General features: G+C 47.0%; 1 protein-coding gene across 3 annotated transcripts in view; it reads right to left on the bottom strand.

Annotated features, from left to right (window-relative positions):
* The window catches only part of PPP1R16B (protein phosphatase 1 regulatory subunit 16B), a 507,009-nt gene that overhangs the window by 43,877 nt on the left and 446,929 nt on the right, over window positions 1–16,203 (bottom strand). For all 3 annotated transcript variants that reach the window (XR_011304470.1, XM_069652371.1, XM_069652372.1), the window contains exon 7: window positions 15,121–15,246. Coding sequence is in view for 2 of the 3 variants with exons in the window: in XM_069652371.1 (XP_069508472.1) it covers window positions 15,121–15,246 (126 nt within the window). In the remaining variant the exon portion in view is untranslated. The remainder of the gene's footprint in view (window positions 1–15,120; window positions 15,247–16,203) is intronic.

Below are 16,203 nucleotides of genomic sequence, written 5' to 3'. Positions count from 1 at the left end.
ATTAAACCTTTGCCATATGAGTCACTCTTATACAGAACATACATTTTGAATCCCCCTAGCCCTGGCATTTTGGAGATATTGCTCAAAGGAGGACAGAGTTAGGCACCTATTCCAGGTATGGTTATGAGCAAGTGTAAATGTGGGTTTTGGATTTGAGGCAAATGGAAACTTATATCCAGAAATGGGGGTGACCAGTACTGGGAGCAACACTGAATTTGGGGACAAGGGAAAGGAAATTGATGTCAGTGATAATGGACTAATGGTAAAGGGATGTTTGATTTAAACCACATATAGAAAGGCAGGTCCTGATCTATGGGGCAATATTTAAAGCAGCGCTCGCAAAATCTACTAGCCCAATCGCATTGGAAAGGAGAGTTTATTACGGTCGAGTGCCATTTGGTTGGTACTCGACTTTACTGGCGAGTATGAGGATGTGTGAAACTTATTTGACATTTACTGCAAAAAAACATGGCTTGCAGCAAAATGGCAAATAAAGGTTTCACTGTGCATATATGCACTTTGGGGAGCAGCATTGCACCAAATATTAGGTGTGCTTATGGTGGCATGCACACTTTTACAGTAAGCACTGGTAAATATTGACACCCGTCACCATGGGGCAAGTGCATTTCTCTTTGGTTGAGTATGTTAACTAAGGAACTCTCCCTTCAGATCTACTGGGTTTTTTAAGAATTTGCAAGGCCTGGAAGTACTTCAAAACAATGACAACGATGCAATTTTGTAGGAGGTGTAATATTAATGATGTGTTACGCTCACCTGGTATCCACAGGGACGCCACCCAGCTGGGTTACTCGATGGTATGCTTCTCAGCCTTGCCCTGATGTGGTCTGCGGGCAAGGTTCTGCTTTGTGATAGAATTAGGCGTGCTCTCCGTCCTGCCTTCTTTGCAGGGGCACGTTGTCTTTCATGGGCGAGTGCGGTCCAGTTACTTCACTGATGCCAGCCCGTATGATAATGTTCAGGTAGGTCTTATTGCTGTTCTTTAGTTTTGTTGCTATCCTGCATGCCTTTCTTTGTTTAAAATGTCTCTTTTTCTCCCTTAGGTATGCGAAGGTTCAGCGCGGCGAACTGGCTTGGTTGAGCCCCGCTGGTAAATGATGGCGCATTAAGAGCGCTATGATGTGGTAAGTAAGTGCTATGCGCAGCGCTGCAAAGTCTTGCCTTTGCTAACCTCTGTTTTCCTTCCTTGTAGGTCGCGGTGTTCTTCAGCGCGAGTGGAATGTCCGGAGTGGCGCCACCCGAGAGACGACCAGCCAGGTAAGCCTTTTGAGCAGTTTGTAATTTGTAAATGTCTCTACAGCTTTCTTTAATGTTGCCTCTATCTTCCTCTTTCAGGTTGTTTTGTCCGAGAGGCGTGCAGATTCGCGGAAGCTGTTCTCAGTAGCTGCAAGTGTTTAAAGATGAAGACTGCAGGTAAGATGCTGCTGCTAATGATGTTCCTTTTGTCTCCTTGCAGGTTCTGCTTCTCCGAGGTTCGAGGGAATAGCTGGACACGGTGAGCATCATGTTGCAAGCTGCAAAGTAACACGAAGCATGTTCTGCAGTCAGGGTGTGGTTTATATAGCCCAGGTAAAGTAGTACCAGGGAAAGTAGCAGAGAAAGTAGTTCCAGGTCTGCCACACCCAAAACGCTAGACTGCATAGCTTGGTTCTTTCGAACCAAGCTATGTGGATGCCTCCATGTTGGCTGAGAATACAATAAAGTAGTTCCCAAGCACATTGTTGTTCATGGTGTATGAGCCTGGCGCCATTGAAGAGGATGCCAGGCTCTAGAGGCCCGAGTCCTGACTCCACCTGGCCAATGGGTTTGCCAGAAGGGTTTTGGCCGAGGATCGTGACAGCACCGCCCCCCCTAAGGCCCCTCCCATGGTGTTCCTTCTGTCTGGCCCAGGTTTGTTTGGAAAGTTCTGATGGAATTTCCTGATTAGACGTGGTGCGTGGATATTCTCACTGGGCTCCCAGGATCTATCTTGTGGTCCAAATCCTTTCCAATCGACAAGATAATATAGCTTGGTCCTAGAGTATAAGAGTCCAAGATATTTTTGACTTTGAATTCTGGTTCTCAGTCAACAAGTATAGGCTTAGGTGGTGTCCCAATCCGTGTGCCGGGTTGCATTGGTTTCAGGAGGGACACATGGAATACCGGGTGGATGTGTAGATTAGGTGGTAAATCCAGTTTCACAGCTGCTGGGTTGATAATTGCCTTAATGGTATAGGGTCCTAAAAATCTGGGATGAAAGGTCCGGGTTCCCTTGATGGGTATGAATTTAGCGGCTAACCAAACTTTGTCTCCTAATCAGGGGCCTTTTTCCGGTGTTCCCTTTTGAAAGCCTGAGTAATGGTTGTGTGTAGAGTCTTTACTGCTGGCATTTCCAAGCTGGCTGGAAGGTCTAGTTCAGAGGTATGTGGATGTCTGCCATGAAGGGCATGTCCCATGCTTGAATGCAAAGAATTGTTATATGCATATTCGGCTATCCATAGTAGGTCTTTCCAATTCCTTTGTTCGTGGTGCAGCATTGCTGAGTGTCTGATTGGTTCTCTCGGTTTGGCCGTCCGTTTGGGGATGGTGACTGGTAAATAGCCGAACGTCGATCTGCGCCATTGCACAGCATTTTTTCCAGAAGTTTGAAACAAACTGGCTGCCTCGATCAGAGACCAGAACCGAAGGGAAGCCATGTAGCTTAACCACGCCCTCCAGGAACACTTTTGCTAAAGTGGCTGCGTCTGGGAGGCCTTTGAGAGGAATAAAATGGGCCATCTTTGAGAATAAGTCCACAACTACAAGGATGGTGTTGAACCCTTGGCTTGGAGGTAGATCAGTGATGAAGTCAAGGGAAAGAGTGTGCCATGGAACTGGAGGAATATCCAATGGTTGTAGGAGACTAGATGGTTTTTGTTTCTGTGATTTATTTTGTGCGCTGACACCGCAGGACTGAATATACTGAATGATGTCCTTATGACATGTAGGCCACCAAAAGTTCTCTTTCACCTTAGCTAGGGTTTTGGCGATCCCAGGATGCCCTTCGATCAGTGAATCGTGATAGTTTGAAATAATATGCTGTTGTAATTCCTTCTTGGGTACATATAGGCGATCCCTAAAAAAGGGTAGTTGATCCTTGATGGTATATTGTTCTTTTGGAGTTTGCCATGCGAGGTAGGCATCAGGATTCATCGTCCGTTGGATTTCTTTTCGTAGTTCTGCTTGTGTTAAGGCTGTCGTGTTTGTCTTCAGGTATAATAGGTACTGGGTCTGGAGTTGCATATACTATTTCATCTATGCCCATGAGAGATAAGGCATCCGCCTTTCCGTTTCTGACTCCTGGTCGAAATGTGATTACATAATCATATATTCGGCAAAGAAAAGGGCCCACCGTAATTGGCGCGAGGACTGGGCCTTGGCTGTTTTGAGATATTGCAGTTTTCGGTGGTCTGTGATGACTGTAATGGTGTGTCTGGCCCCCAGAAGGTAGTGCCTCGAGGCTTTAAAGGCGGATTTGATAGCCAGGAGTGCCTTGTCCGTGATGGCATAATTAATCTCTGGAGGTGAGAACTTTTTCGACCAGAAGGCCACAGGATGTAGCTGGCCGGTTTCCGGGTCTCTCTGTGAAAGGACAGCCCCCATTGCGAGACTGGACGCATCAGTTTCAACGACATAAGGGAGGTCTAGATGAGGATCTCGCAGGATTGGAGCAGAGGTAAACCTTCGTTTAAGTTCCTGAAAGGCTTCTTCTGCTTCTTCGGTCCAAGCAAAATTTTTATTGTTTTTTCGTAATAGTACTGTGATTGGGTGCACAACCTGAGAGAAGTCTGGGATGAACCGGCGGTAGAAGTTCGCAAAGCCCAGCATGCTTTGTACCCCTTTCAGAGACGTCAGTGAAGGCCATTTCAGAATCGCATTTACTTTGTCCATTCTGATGCCTCCTGGAGTAAGGATAAAACCAAGAAATTCTACTTCAGTGATGTGAAAAAAGCATTTTTCAAGCTTTGCAAAAAAGCGATGTTGACGGAGCTTGGTGAGGACTGAACGAATGTGCCTTACATGATCTTGTTCCGAGGCGGAGTATACTAAGATGTCGTCTATGTACACTAAGGTGCACACATCAATGAACTCCCTTAAGACGTCATTCATGAAATATTGGAATGCTGCAGGAGCATTGCATAACCCGAAGGGCATGACTTGATATTCAAACAAGCCGTACTTAGTACGGAAGGCAGTTTTCCATTCATCTCCTTTTCTGACTCGGACCAGGTGGTACGCTCCTCGAAGGTCCAATTGGTATAAATCTGGGCATCTTTAACTTGGTCTAGCATCTCGGGGATAAGTGGCAAGGGGTAGCGGTTCTTCACGGTGATCTGGTTCAATGCATGGTAGTCAATACAGGTTCTCAAGTCTCCTTCCTTTTTCGGTACGAAGAACAAAGGATTGGCTGCGGGGGACTTCGAAGGACGGATACATCCGTTTGCAAGGTACTGGTCTAAATAGGATTTCAAATGAAGGTTTTCTGGTTTTGTGAGAGCGTAGATCCTGCCGCAAGGGATTTGTGCACCAGGAACAAGGTCAATCTTACAGTCATAGGGCCTGTGCGGCAGCAATGTATTGGATTGGTCCTTTCGGAAAACATCCTGGAAATCGTGGTATTCACTTGGCAAGGTATTAGTTGCTCCCAAGGTTGATACTGTTGCTCCGGGAGTCATGGGGATACAGACATTGGGTTTCTCCTCTTGGTAATAGCAGGCAGGGGAGCAGTCACCGGGGAAGGTTAATTTTCATGCCCGCCAGTCTATCAAAGGGTTGTGAGCATCCCTAGTATTAGCCTGAACTGAGGTGCCTTGATGAGATCGAATGAAATAGACTCCCGATGTCTGTCCGGACACAGCAAGTTTACCCTGGCTGTGCACTGGGTTACTGGTCCGGAAGCGATTTCTGTCCCATCCACGGTGATTACCTTGTCCATAGTTGGCTTAGAACACAAAGGAAGCCCCATCTCTGCTGCCAGTTCTTGATCAATATAATTTCCAACTGCTCCGCTATCGATGTATGCTTCAACGGCATGCATTCTTGACGACTGTTGGTGGTTAAGATCACTGGTATTGCAAAGTGCGAGGTCAGCAACTCTTCTCACTCGACAAACTGACCTCTACGTTTGTCGAGCTTGGTAGTTTCCCGCTTCCTTAGCTTCATCCTTCTCTGTGGCCCCGACTGTTCTTCTTGGGGGTTTTCTGGACAGTCCTTCAGGAAATGTCCTGGTTTTCCACAATACAAACAAAGCTGTTGTTGTCTTGTTTTGTCCCGCTCTTGTTTTGTTAATGGAGGCCGTATCCCTCCAATCTGCATGGGTTCTACAGCATTTTCAGGTACACAGGGTGTGTTTTCTCTTGGTCGAACATACACGGTCCGAGGGTCCGTCTTAGACCGGTCTGCCTTTCGGTCCTGCAACCGGTGGTCTAGCTGCACGACTAGCTTTATGAATTCTACACAGTCTCTGGGTGGATCAACCACCTGGGCTAAGACGTCCTTTAATTTGCCTCGTAAGCCTCGATGGAATAACATGGTTCTTTTGTTTTCTGGCCACCTAGCTTCGGCAACCAGTCTGTTGAAGGTAGCAATGTAGGTTAACAACTCCTGATTCCCCTGTCGGAGGGACAAGAGTTCATTGTCTACTGCTTGTTCCTGGGTATGGCGTTCAAAAAGTTTTTCCATTTCTCTCTGGAACCCCCCCAAAGTCATGTAATAGAGGATCGTCATGGGTTACCAACGGCACCGACCAATCTGCTGCACTACCACTCAGGTATGATAAGACAAAAGCTACCCGAGCTTGGTCGTTTGGAAATGCTCCAGCCCTACAAAGAAAATGAAGGCGGCACTGATTGATGAATGCCGCATTCTTCCGTGGGTCGCCTGAGAACCTTTCTGGTGGTGCAAGGGGCACTGTTCCAGGTAACGTGATCTGTACCGGAGTGGGTGGTATGGCAGGGTTTTGCATCGTTGGATTGCTTCCAGGTAGAAGCGTCTGTCCTGCCTGTGATTGTAAGTATTGCCTGCTAATCTCTTCAGACCGTTCTTTGGTCACTATTAGGTCTCTCTGGAGGGCATTAGTCTCTTGTCGGGCAGAATGAACCTCAGCACGAAGTTCTCCTAGTAATTGGGCCAATTGGTCAATTTTTGATGTCTCCATGGCGCCCAGGTGGATTTGTTATGGTAGGCCTCGTGTTCCGTTACGCTCACCTGGTATCCACAGGGACGCCACCCAGCTGTTTTACTCGCTGGTATGCTTCTCAGCTTTGCCCTGATGTGGTCTGCTGGGAAGGTTCTGCCTTGTGGTAGAATTAGGCGTGCTCTCCGTCCTGCCTTCTTTGCAGGGACGCGTTGTCTTTCATGGGCGAGTGCGGTCCAGTTACTTCACTGACGCCGACCAGTTTGCTATTGTTCAGGTAGGTCTTATTGCTGTTCTTTAGTTTTGTTGCTATCCTGCATGCCTTTCTTTGTTTAAAATGTCTCTTTTTCTCCCTTAGGCATGCGGAGCTTCAGCACGGCGAACTGGCTTGGTTGAGCCCCGCTGGTAAATGATGGCGCATTAAGAGCGCTATGATGCAGTAAGTAAGCGCTATGCGCAGCGCTGCAAAGTCTTGCATTTGCTAACCTGAGTTTTCCTTCCTTGTAGGTCGCTGTGTTCTTCAGCGCGAGTGGAATGTCCGGAGTGATGCCAGCCGAGAGGCGACCAGCCAGGTAAGCCTTTTGAGCAGTTCGTAATTTGTAAATGTCTCTATAGCTTTCTTTAATGTTATCTCTATCTTCCTCTTTCATGCCATTCAGTCCGGGAGGCGTGCAGATTCAAGGAAGCTGTTCTCAGTAGCTGCGAGTTTTTAAAGATGAAGACTGCAGGTAAGATGCTGCTGCTAATGATGTTCCTTTAATCTCCTTGCAGGTTCTGCTTCTCCGAGGTTCGAGGGAATAGCTGGACACGGTGAGCGTCACGTTGCAAGCTGCAAAGTAACACGAAGCATGTTCAGCAGTCAGGGTGTGGTTTATATAGCCCAGGTAAAGTAGTACCAGGGAAAGTAGTTCCAGGCCTGCCACACCCAAAACACTAGGCCGGATAGCTTGGTTCTTAGGAATCAAGCTATGTGGATGCCTCCATGTTGGCTGACAATACAATAAAGTAGTTCCCAAGCACATTGTTGTTCATGGTGTATGAGCCTGGCGCCATAGGCGCCAGTACTGGCCCCATGAGGGCTTTTGAAGAGGATGCCAGGCACTAGAGGCCCGAGTCCTGACTCCACCTGGCCAATGGGTTTGCCAGAGGGGGTTTTGGGTGAGGGTCTTGACATGATGTGGACACACACTGGACCACATAGCCACAAAGAGCAATTGCTTGAACTGTGGCTACTCATGACAGGAACATTAAATGTGGGTCTAAAGATTGTACCTCATCACCCATTTAGTGCTAATATTATCTATATCCTACTTAAAGCTGTTTGCACGTCAGGGCATATCTCATTGTGCAGCAGATAGTGTGCATCACTGTATATAGTAGAAAGCAATGGGGGCTCTGCACATTTAAAAGGGCCAGTGACAGTATCCCCTTGTGACCAATATATATATTGGAATTCATTCAGCATCCCAAAAATGTAGCCGTCTTCCACAGATAATAGTTCAGGATGTAACCTCTTGTTCTGTGACAAAAATAGATTTATGGCACATTCGTGCTTCATTACCATTACCGTATTACTGTTTGGCATCAGCCATTCTTCTTTAAGCAAAAAAAATAGGATCATACAGTCAATGAAAAGTGGCATTTAAAAAACACATCACATTTGTCAAGTTTTCAAAATAAAATATATACATGGACTCACATATTCGTCCCGGGTCTTTGGACCGAGTGTTATGAACCACCCCTAAAAAAGGCCATCCAAGAAACGCTGCCCACAGAATTCTATGGCGCAAGAGGGCCGGCACATAACAGGCAGTGCAGGTAGGTGGATTGTGCGGTCGAGGGATTGTTGAATGGGGTGGTCACCTGGAGGTCGAGAGGTAGCTTAACCTGGAGGAATCGGGCCAGGTGGCGGAGGTGGACGAAGAGACAAGGAGGACACGACTCATCAGTCGTTGTATATGGGATATGGCTGGTGAAGCCCCCTGACGGGCGCAAAATCCCAGCCATTGGTGATCGCCCTTAGGCGGCTTTAAAAAGCTGGTGTTTTGTAGGAGCAGCCTCCAGCGGGCGTGATAAAGACATGGAACCAAAGTATGTTCTTGAACAGATTCTATGATTATGTGGATCGGTCAATAGATCAGGTCATCTGAGGGAAAGATGTGAAGGTAAATAGGCTGCTTTTTATATACTTTGACTACATTTGGGGTTCAATTAGACGGTTCTTCTTTTGACGCCAGTCATTTTTAGCAACATGAGTTTTAGCCATTCACAGTTTAATTCCCTCAGTCGCCCCTGCAGGATCTTGTTTTTGGGGCCTACTGGCATTTTTATGCAGTGCATTTGGAAAGGCGTAGGTGATGACAGAATTCGCTGGAATTAAAGTTAGGTTATGGATCTTCATATTGGCTGCAAAGGCCACGGCCTCTGTATCCCTCATATGGACTGGATTTGGTGAGTATTGCTTGGGATTGCCATTTGCACAATTACCTTAATTGCCATTATTCCTTGCACTTCGCAGGCATTTGAGACAAATCCTTTCCATTACTGTGTAATATTTGAGTTGGAAAATCTGTAAGCGCACGTTGTACTGATTTTGGGTAGTTTTATTCAATCTGGTCTTTTCTGTTATGGATGTTTGTGTCTTTATTCCTTTAAAGCCATTTTTGCATGCCCATTTCTTTCAGAAAACCCCAAAATACACAAACAGCAATCTGTTATTTTTGGCACCATCCTCTTAGATGTGCAACGACAGTCCTCTAATTTTCTTCTTTAATCTACATCATCACACGCACATGGAACAGGCTTCCACAAAACACACAGATTATTTTTTATTCACACTAGAAGCTTCTGTTCCCTGTGGTATTTTTCAGTCCTGTGCTTCAATATGAAACAAATCATGGGTTCCTGGGGATTTACCAAATGGACATAATCCCCCATTCTCTGATCCCCTCCATTCAAACGCGAGCAAAAGCAAATCAGTGGTGGCCTTTTCATGGATCCTTTCTGCTCCTGCTCACTCAGACCTCTATGTGCTTCCAGCAGTTAAACAGCTGGTGCAAGAAGACATAGGTAACGTGGCCTCTTCCCCACCCAACTGCTGACCACTGCTAAACCTTTGGTCCCATTTTGTTGGCGCTCCTCTTTGCCAAACACCTTTCTTTTGCCAGTGAAGCTGTTTTCAAGCCTCTCTTCTTTTGCAGCTGGTGCAAGTGTATCTTGGCTGCATGGCCTCTGCCCCATCCTCCTGCTTAGCAATGCCCCTTGGTTTGCTTTCTTAACGCTTAGATTGTAGGGCATCTCTCCCCTGGGTATCCATAGCAAAGGGCAGACGATGACAAGGGCAATTGCTGTCTGGTCCTCTTAAGGCCTGGAAAGGGAAAGAGCCCCGGCTCACCTGTGTCCCAAAGAGCAGGTGGATCTCGATCGTTAGCCTGTTGGCTCGCTTGGGATTAATTTCTTTTCCCACTCAGCTTGGGCGTTTAAAACCCACATTTGAGTGAGAGTTGCTATGATCACATGATCACTGCACCACTGCATCCTGGCTGCTGATTCGCTGGTTAGTGCTTCCGTCTTTTTCCCCGCACAGCTAGAGCATTCTAAAACCAGTTCCATCAGGCCGCAGCTGAGCCTGGGCTGTTTTAGTCACATGATCACTGCTCTGACACTTCCTGCCTGGCTCATTAGGACTTCATTTTTTTTTCTATCCAGCTCTGGCATTTACAAGTCAAATCCAACAGCTGACGGTTGAGTCAGGGCTGCTTTGGTCACGTGATCACTGCTCCCATGTCTCCTCCTGCCCAATGGCACGTTAGGACTTCGATTTTATTCCTACCTAGGTTGGGCATTAAAAAGCCAACTCCAGCAAGTCACATTAGCGTCTGGGCTGCTTTGGTCACGTGATCAATGGCCTGCCCTGTACTGCTTGCCCATCGGCACATTAAGTCGGTTGAGTTTGGGCTGCTTTGGTCATGCGATCACTGACTCGCCTCCTCCAACATATTTCATTGGCTCACCGAGGCATACTTGTCTCAGGCATCCTTAGCCAAGTACAGACAAAGACAAGGACTTCACCTGTTTGGGAGTCTTAGGGTCTGGCAGGCCCAAACTTGCAGGCCCAAAGGGCCAGAGTCGCTGTCCCATGGAAGCCGCTTAGACATTACCAGGTGTCTCTTATAACCACAAACCATCTCCATCCTTGCAGGGTTAATTCCTGCAAACAAACTCATCAGCTTTGTGAGGCTTGAACATCGAACCACACAAATCTCACCCAGGTTCCCCTCAAAATCATTTCACCACTCATAAGCCTGATGCCATTTCTCTCCCCCACCTTCTATTTCTTTAACATCCTTGGTCCACCCTGATACAGTATCCAACATGCTGACTGGTCTGGGAAGATTACAGGAGGGGTGGCGGTCATCCATAAGATACAAAGGCCCTGCACTGTGTACAGCCAAACAGCATGCAAATTCACGGAGCTCCCTTTATGTCACTTCCCACTATCACAGAGGAGTCCACCACCTTTCCCCTTGTATGCCGACCTCCTTATAGGTGTGACACCTTCATGGATGGAATCACTGATCTGCTCTCGTCTGCTTTGTTTGCCCACTCTACCATCAACTTCCTCAGAGACTTCAGCCTGCCCGGAAACCTAGGGAAATACAACACTAGAGATGCTGTCATTAGCCTAGCAGAATCCCTGCGCATAAAGCAACATGTGTAAACCCAAACTCACATCAGGGGAAACATCTTTAACTTTGTTTACTCCTCTTTTCCCCTCATCAAATGCCCAATCCCACTCATATGGACAAACAATGCCACAGTCCTTTTAAACTTATCAACCACCCTCCCTTCCCAAACCTGCCATATCCAAAAGTCTCGCCTTCAAAAACGTCCCAATGGAAGCATTGGATATCAGCCGGACCAACCTACTGCAGCCACCAAAATAAATTCCCTAATGGAAACCGTCAACCAAACCTCAAGGTAGCTGATCGACACACATGCCCTTTGGCACACCAGAGCACACAGAAAATGTGGGTGCAAAATAAGCAATCCTGAAGACCTCATCACTTTTAAAGCCTTAACGCTCAAAACACCATACACAGATTATTGAAAACATTACTATTAAACAATTGCAGCAGCCACTAATATGAGCAAAGCCATCTTTGTAAAACTGAAACAAAGCATGGAGCTCTTTCCAAACAGAGAAATGCCCGAGTCTTTTGAGAAATACAATGGCATTACTGATTTCTTCATTAGCAAAATCAACAAAATTAGCCACAGGGAAAAACAACAGTAAACGGTCCTACTAGGCCTTGTGACATTCTTACTGTGCAAGTACAAACACAAAGAAGTGCAGGGGGAGGGTGGAAGTAGGGGAAGGGATGCAATGGGGGCAGATGAGAGCGTGTGACGTGCAGGAGTGGGGGCCCAAGGGATGAGCAAGTGCTGAGGGGAGCCACAGAGGGCAAGTGCTGGGGGAAAAGTGGGGAGGGAGGACAGGTGCAGTGGAAGAGGGTGGACCAGATTCAGGAAAGTCTGGGAAGGGTGCCCGAAGATATGTGCTGGTAGGGATGCTGGGGGAAGAGTGTTCAGGGAGGTCCAGGCCCCTGATAGAACTCATAAGGGACCAGGCACCAGTCTCAGCAGCAGAGGGAGATTAGCACAAGAGGGGGTGAAGGAGGGAGGAGGAGAAGGGGAAAGTCTTGAGAAGTTTCCGGAATTTAAGAAGATCCGGCTCAAGTTTGAGGGGGCAGGGAGGCCATTCCAGATGGAGGCTCCAACCGAGGAAAGGGATCTGCCTCCCACTCTCTGCTTGAAGAAGCATCTGATCAGCAGAGAGTTTGAGCTAGAGGACCCAAGAACTCTAGCATGGAGGTGTTTAGGTAGAGAAAGTTAAATGTAGAGAATTCCCAGGCCCAAGACCACCTTGTGGATGTTGCAGAGGGTCTTGAACTTGATCCTTGCGATCAACGGGAGCCAGTGGAGAGATTTAAGGGCTAGAGAGATGGAGTCGCTGAGCTTGAAACCAGGGATAAGTCTTGCAGCCCTACTCTGGATTAGTTCAAGAGGGCCGATGGAAAGAAAGAGGCAGACTGAGGAAGAGGCTGTTGCAATAGTCCAGCCTAGAGAAAACCAGAGCTCTGAAGACGTTGAGCTTCTGGGGGAAGGTCAGGAAAGAGAAGAATGTCTCTGAGGAGATGAAGCTGAAAGTTGGACTTTTTGGTAAGTTCTGTGATGTGTGGAGAGAAGGAGAAAGGGGAGTCAATGATGACCCCCAAGGTTTGACGATTTATGAGGATGGCATGATTGACTGTGTCAAAAGCTGAAGAGAGATTGAGAAGGATCAGAACAGAAGGGTAGTTAGAATCCAGGTTTGATAGCAGGTCATCACAGGTGTTCAGGAGACCAGTTTCAGTGCCTATGGATGCTTTGAAGTCAGACTGGTGGTCACTGAGGCAGCCAGCTGATTTGGTGTGGTGGGTTAGTTGGGGGATGACCACCCTTTCCATGAGTTTGCCCAAGAAAGGGGTGATAAAGATAGGACGATAGTTAGCCAGGCGAGGGTCGATAGACAGCTTTTTTAGGAGAGGATGCTCTAGAGAGTGCTTGGGGGGTTGTGGGAAGGAGCCAGTGGCAAAGGAGTGGTTACAGAAGTCAGCCAGGGAAAGGCTAAGGGAGTAGATGTTGTCCTTGATAGTTCTGGAAGAGCAGGGTAACACCTGTTTGGAGGAGACTTTCATAGAGTGGAGAACTCTAGAGATCCCATCCGATGCAATGGGAGAGATGGGGGGAGGGGAGCGGGGCCAAGGGAGGCAAAGGGGGGGATTGGGGAGGGGAGTCAAGAACAGCGAGGACAAGATATTGTGAGTTTAGGTGGAGAAATAGGAGGCTAGTGCGGTGGACCTGCGAGGGAAGAGGAGAGGAGGAGACTGCAGATGTTGAAAAGTTCAGCTGTGTTATTGATGGCCCCAGAAATGCAGGCTTGGGCATGACCCCTCTTCTTGGAGCAAATGATGATACGATATTGTCTTTGGAACAGATGGCAGACCAGTTTGTCAGAGGATGTACCTGAGGCCTGCCACTTCCGCTCAGCAGCTTTGCACCTACGTTTCAAAAATGACGAGTTGGAATCATACCAAGAGTTGCATTTGGAGGCAGGCTTGATGTGGATCCTCATGACAGGGGTAAGGATGTCCAGAGTGTTAGAGATGGAGGTTAGACAGTAAACAGTCGGTAGGAGAGTCAAAGGTAGGGGAGGGAGGAGGGATGAAGGTGGCAGCAAATGCAGCGACTGTCACACGCATCATCGGTCGAAGGACGGAGAAGGAGACTGGCAGTGTGGGCAGAGGCATTGTCTGGGGGCCAGTGAGCTCAAGGTGGAAGGAGGGGAGATAGTGATTAGACCAGGAGAGAGGAGTAGTTAGAGGGTTGGAGAGAAGGATGTCTGTTGAGATGTGTCACAGAGGCCAGATCCTGAGAGTCAAGATGGATGTTAAAATCCCCAAGGAAGAGAATCTTCGGTGAGGAGGCCAGAAGAGAGGAAGAGAGGTCTGCCCATTCTGATAGGGAGAGGAGGGTAAGTACGGGGGGCCTGTAGATAGTGGCAAGAGTGAGGGAGAGGGTAGGAGAGACAGACAACCTACAGACGAGGCATTCAAAGGAAAATATGATTGAGTGGGAATGATGATGGCCGGAACCCACTCAGGGAAAATCAGGGCCACTGTGCCCCCAGACCGGGTGGGACTGGGATTGGACAAGATCTTGTAGCATTCTCGGAGAAGAGTGTCAAAAGCAGTGGCCTTGAACCACGTCTTGGTGAGAGCAAGGATGTGAAGGTCTTCAAAGAGGAGACAGATGTTTCACAGCAGAGCAGGAATTGAGGGTTGCTAAGTGAAGCTAGTTGTTCCCTTTAAATATTTCTGAGGGAGGTTAAGGGGTGGGGTACCACACTGGAGGGGCGAGGAGGTGAGAAGTTGAAAAGAGACGATAGACACTTGTCAAGAAGGAGGAGCTTGGGCTGAGAGCCCTGGGCCAAGACAGTGTCATTATGATAGACATTGATGATGCATCTTGATAAGTGAGCCAAGAGCACTTACCATCTGATATCACCATTAGTGGGTGAGAGGGAGAAAGGGGAGGGGACAGAAACCATATGAGGAATCCACAGATCAGGAGAAGGAAGGACAAAGAGAATGTCAATGACAGTCTGTCTGGAGGAAGCATTGATGTAGGTGTCAGCTATGGGCAATCAGGGTTGGAGACCAGGAGAGCCTTCTTACATTTCTTTATTACAGACTTCAAGAGAGAGGGAGGATAGGTGATGGAGAAGCGCCATAGGGACAAGAGGTGCCTGGGAGGGAGAGGGACCAAATTTTGCAGTGCACGTTAGAATTAACCAGGCAGCCTAGCAGCCGAAACAGGAGCTGAAAAGACAAGGCATATATACAGGAACCCAGTGAGGGCAGCAAGTTAGATGTAAAGGATACAGGTTCAGGTATACATGAGGAATGTCAGAGCAGGGCACACGTGGATTACAGTGAACAGAAACAATCACAGACACCCAAGCAAAAAGTCTTTTCAGCACAGAAAAATACCTTGTCAAAATCTTTTCAGCACAGAACAATGCCTAAAATCAAAATCTTTCCAGTACAGAAAATGCCTAAAATCAAAACCAGTTCAGCACAGGAAAATGCTTAAAATAAAAACTTTTCAGCACAGAAAAATGCCTAAATTCAGAATCAATGAAGCACAGAACAAATCGGAAATGCACCTAGTCAGAGAACAGAAACACAGTGAAACACATATTGAACTGAGGAAGGTACAATGGGTTAGGAAACATTAATTGTGAGATCACAACGTAACAGTGCAACAGAACAGTAGACTTCAGTAAGCAGATTTCTTTTCTTCCCATAGCCACAGAAAGAAATAGGATAATATTGTGTGTGCACCTGTCCCCAGAAGGCGGCAGCATGGAGTGGCTCCCAGTTGTCTGCATCCTTGATGTCCACCCTGGCTCCGTGCTCCAAGAGGATCTCTGCTGCATGGATGTACCCATTGGCACCAGCTATATGTAGCTGTGGTGAAAAGGAAAAGAGGACATATTCAGGCAACAGGATCAACAGGAGCAAAATGCTGAACTCTGATGTCAAATGTAAACATATGTATGTCACGGAAAACCTTTTATGACTAGAACGTATGACCGTCATGAGAGGAAGTTATATCCATGAGGTATTGAAGCAAAAGCTACTATACATGTAAACATCTTTAGACTGCGTAGGGAAGGTGTGAAACAACACATCCTTTTTCAAATTAGGTTGCAGTTTGGGATTCCACTACAATACCATCACAGAGTTTGAAATTAGGATTGGATAAGCAGGAGCTAAAAGCAGCTCCTCGGTATCCCACATTAACCAGTGACCAGGAGCTACCACTGGGGCGCGAGAAACTATTGCATAGCGTTGTGCAAATCTAACTTCCACGTAAGGAAAGGTTAGCTCAGTGGCAACGTGCTCACCTTGGAAGCAAGACGACATGAAGCAACACAGGTTCGATCCCCAGGTCCATGCTTAGAAACCTTTGGGTATTTAAGCACGTTATAAATATGCAACTAAGACAGCAAAAAAAAGAAATTCTGTAACAGCGCCTTGATGCCCCCGGGCTATGGGAGCGCTTTAAAAATGCAAATAAATAAATAAGACGCAAAAATATAATTTTGTCCTTTATTTATAGCCCTTTAAGCTTTAAATGAATATAGATGTGTCCTAATATTTATTTATAGATTGTTCCAGAAGCACAGAGTTAAATTCACAGAGGTGTGTTTGTTCGTCATGGTTGGCCTGGGGAGACAAAAGTAGCTCCTGGTTGCTGATGGTGTCAAGATAACAAGGCTCTTTTTAACTACAAGCAGGAGCTAAATAGCTCTCATCTCCCCTCATTTTCAAACCCTGCATCAATGCTTTTTCATACTTATTGGGCCACACTTTTTAGACTTGTTGCGCTAGGTGGTTGGACACATTACATGTAAAACATTG

The sequence above is a fragment of the Ambystoma mexicanum genome, chromosome 3p (genome assembly GCF_040938575.1).
Source record: "Ambystoma mexicanum isolate Mex_15411 chromosome 3p, UKY_AmexF1_1, whole genome shotgun sequence".
Classification (NCBI taxonomy): Eukaryota; Metazoa; Chordata; class Amphibia; order Caudata; family Ambystomatidae; genus Ambystoma; species Ambystoma mexicanum.
The sequence above is the reverse complement of the archived record's forward strand: the minus strand, read 5'-3'. Positions and strand labels throughout refer to the sequence as shown.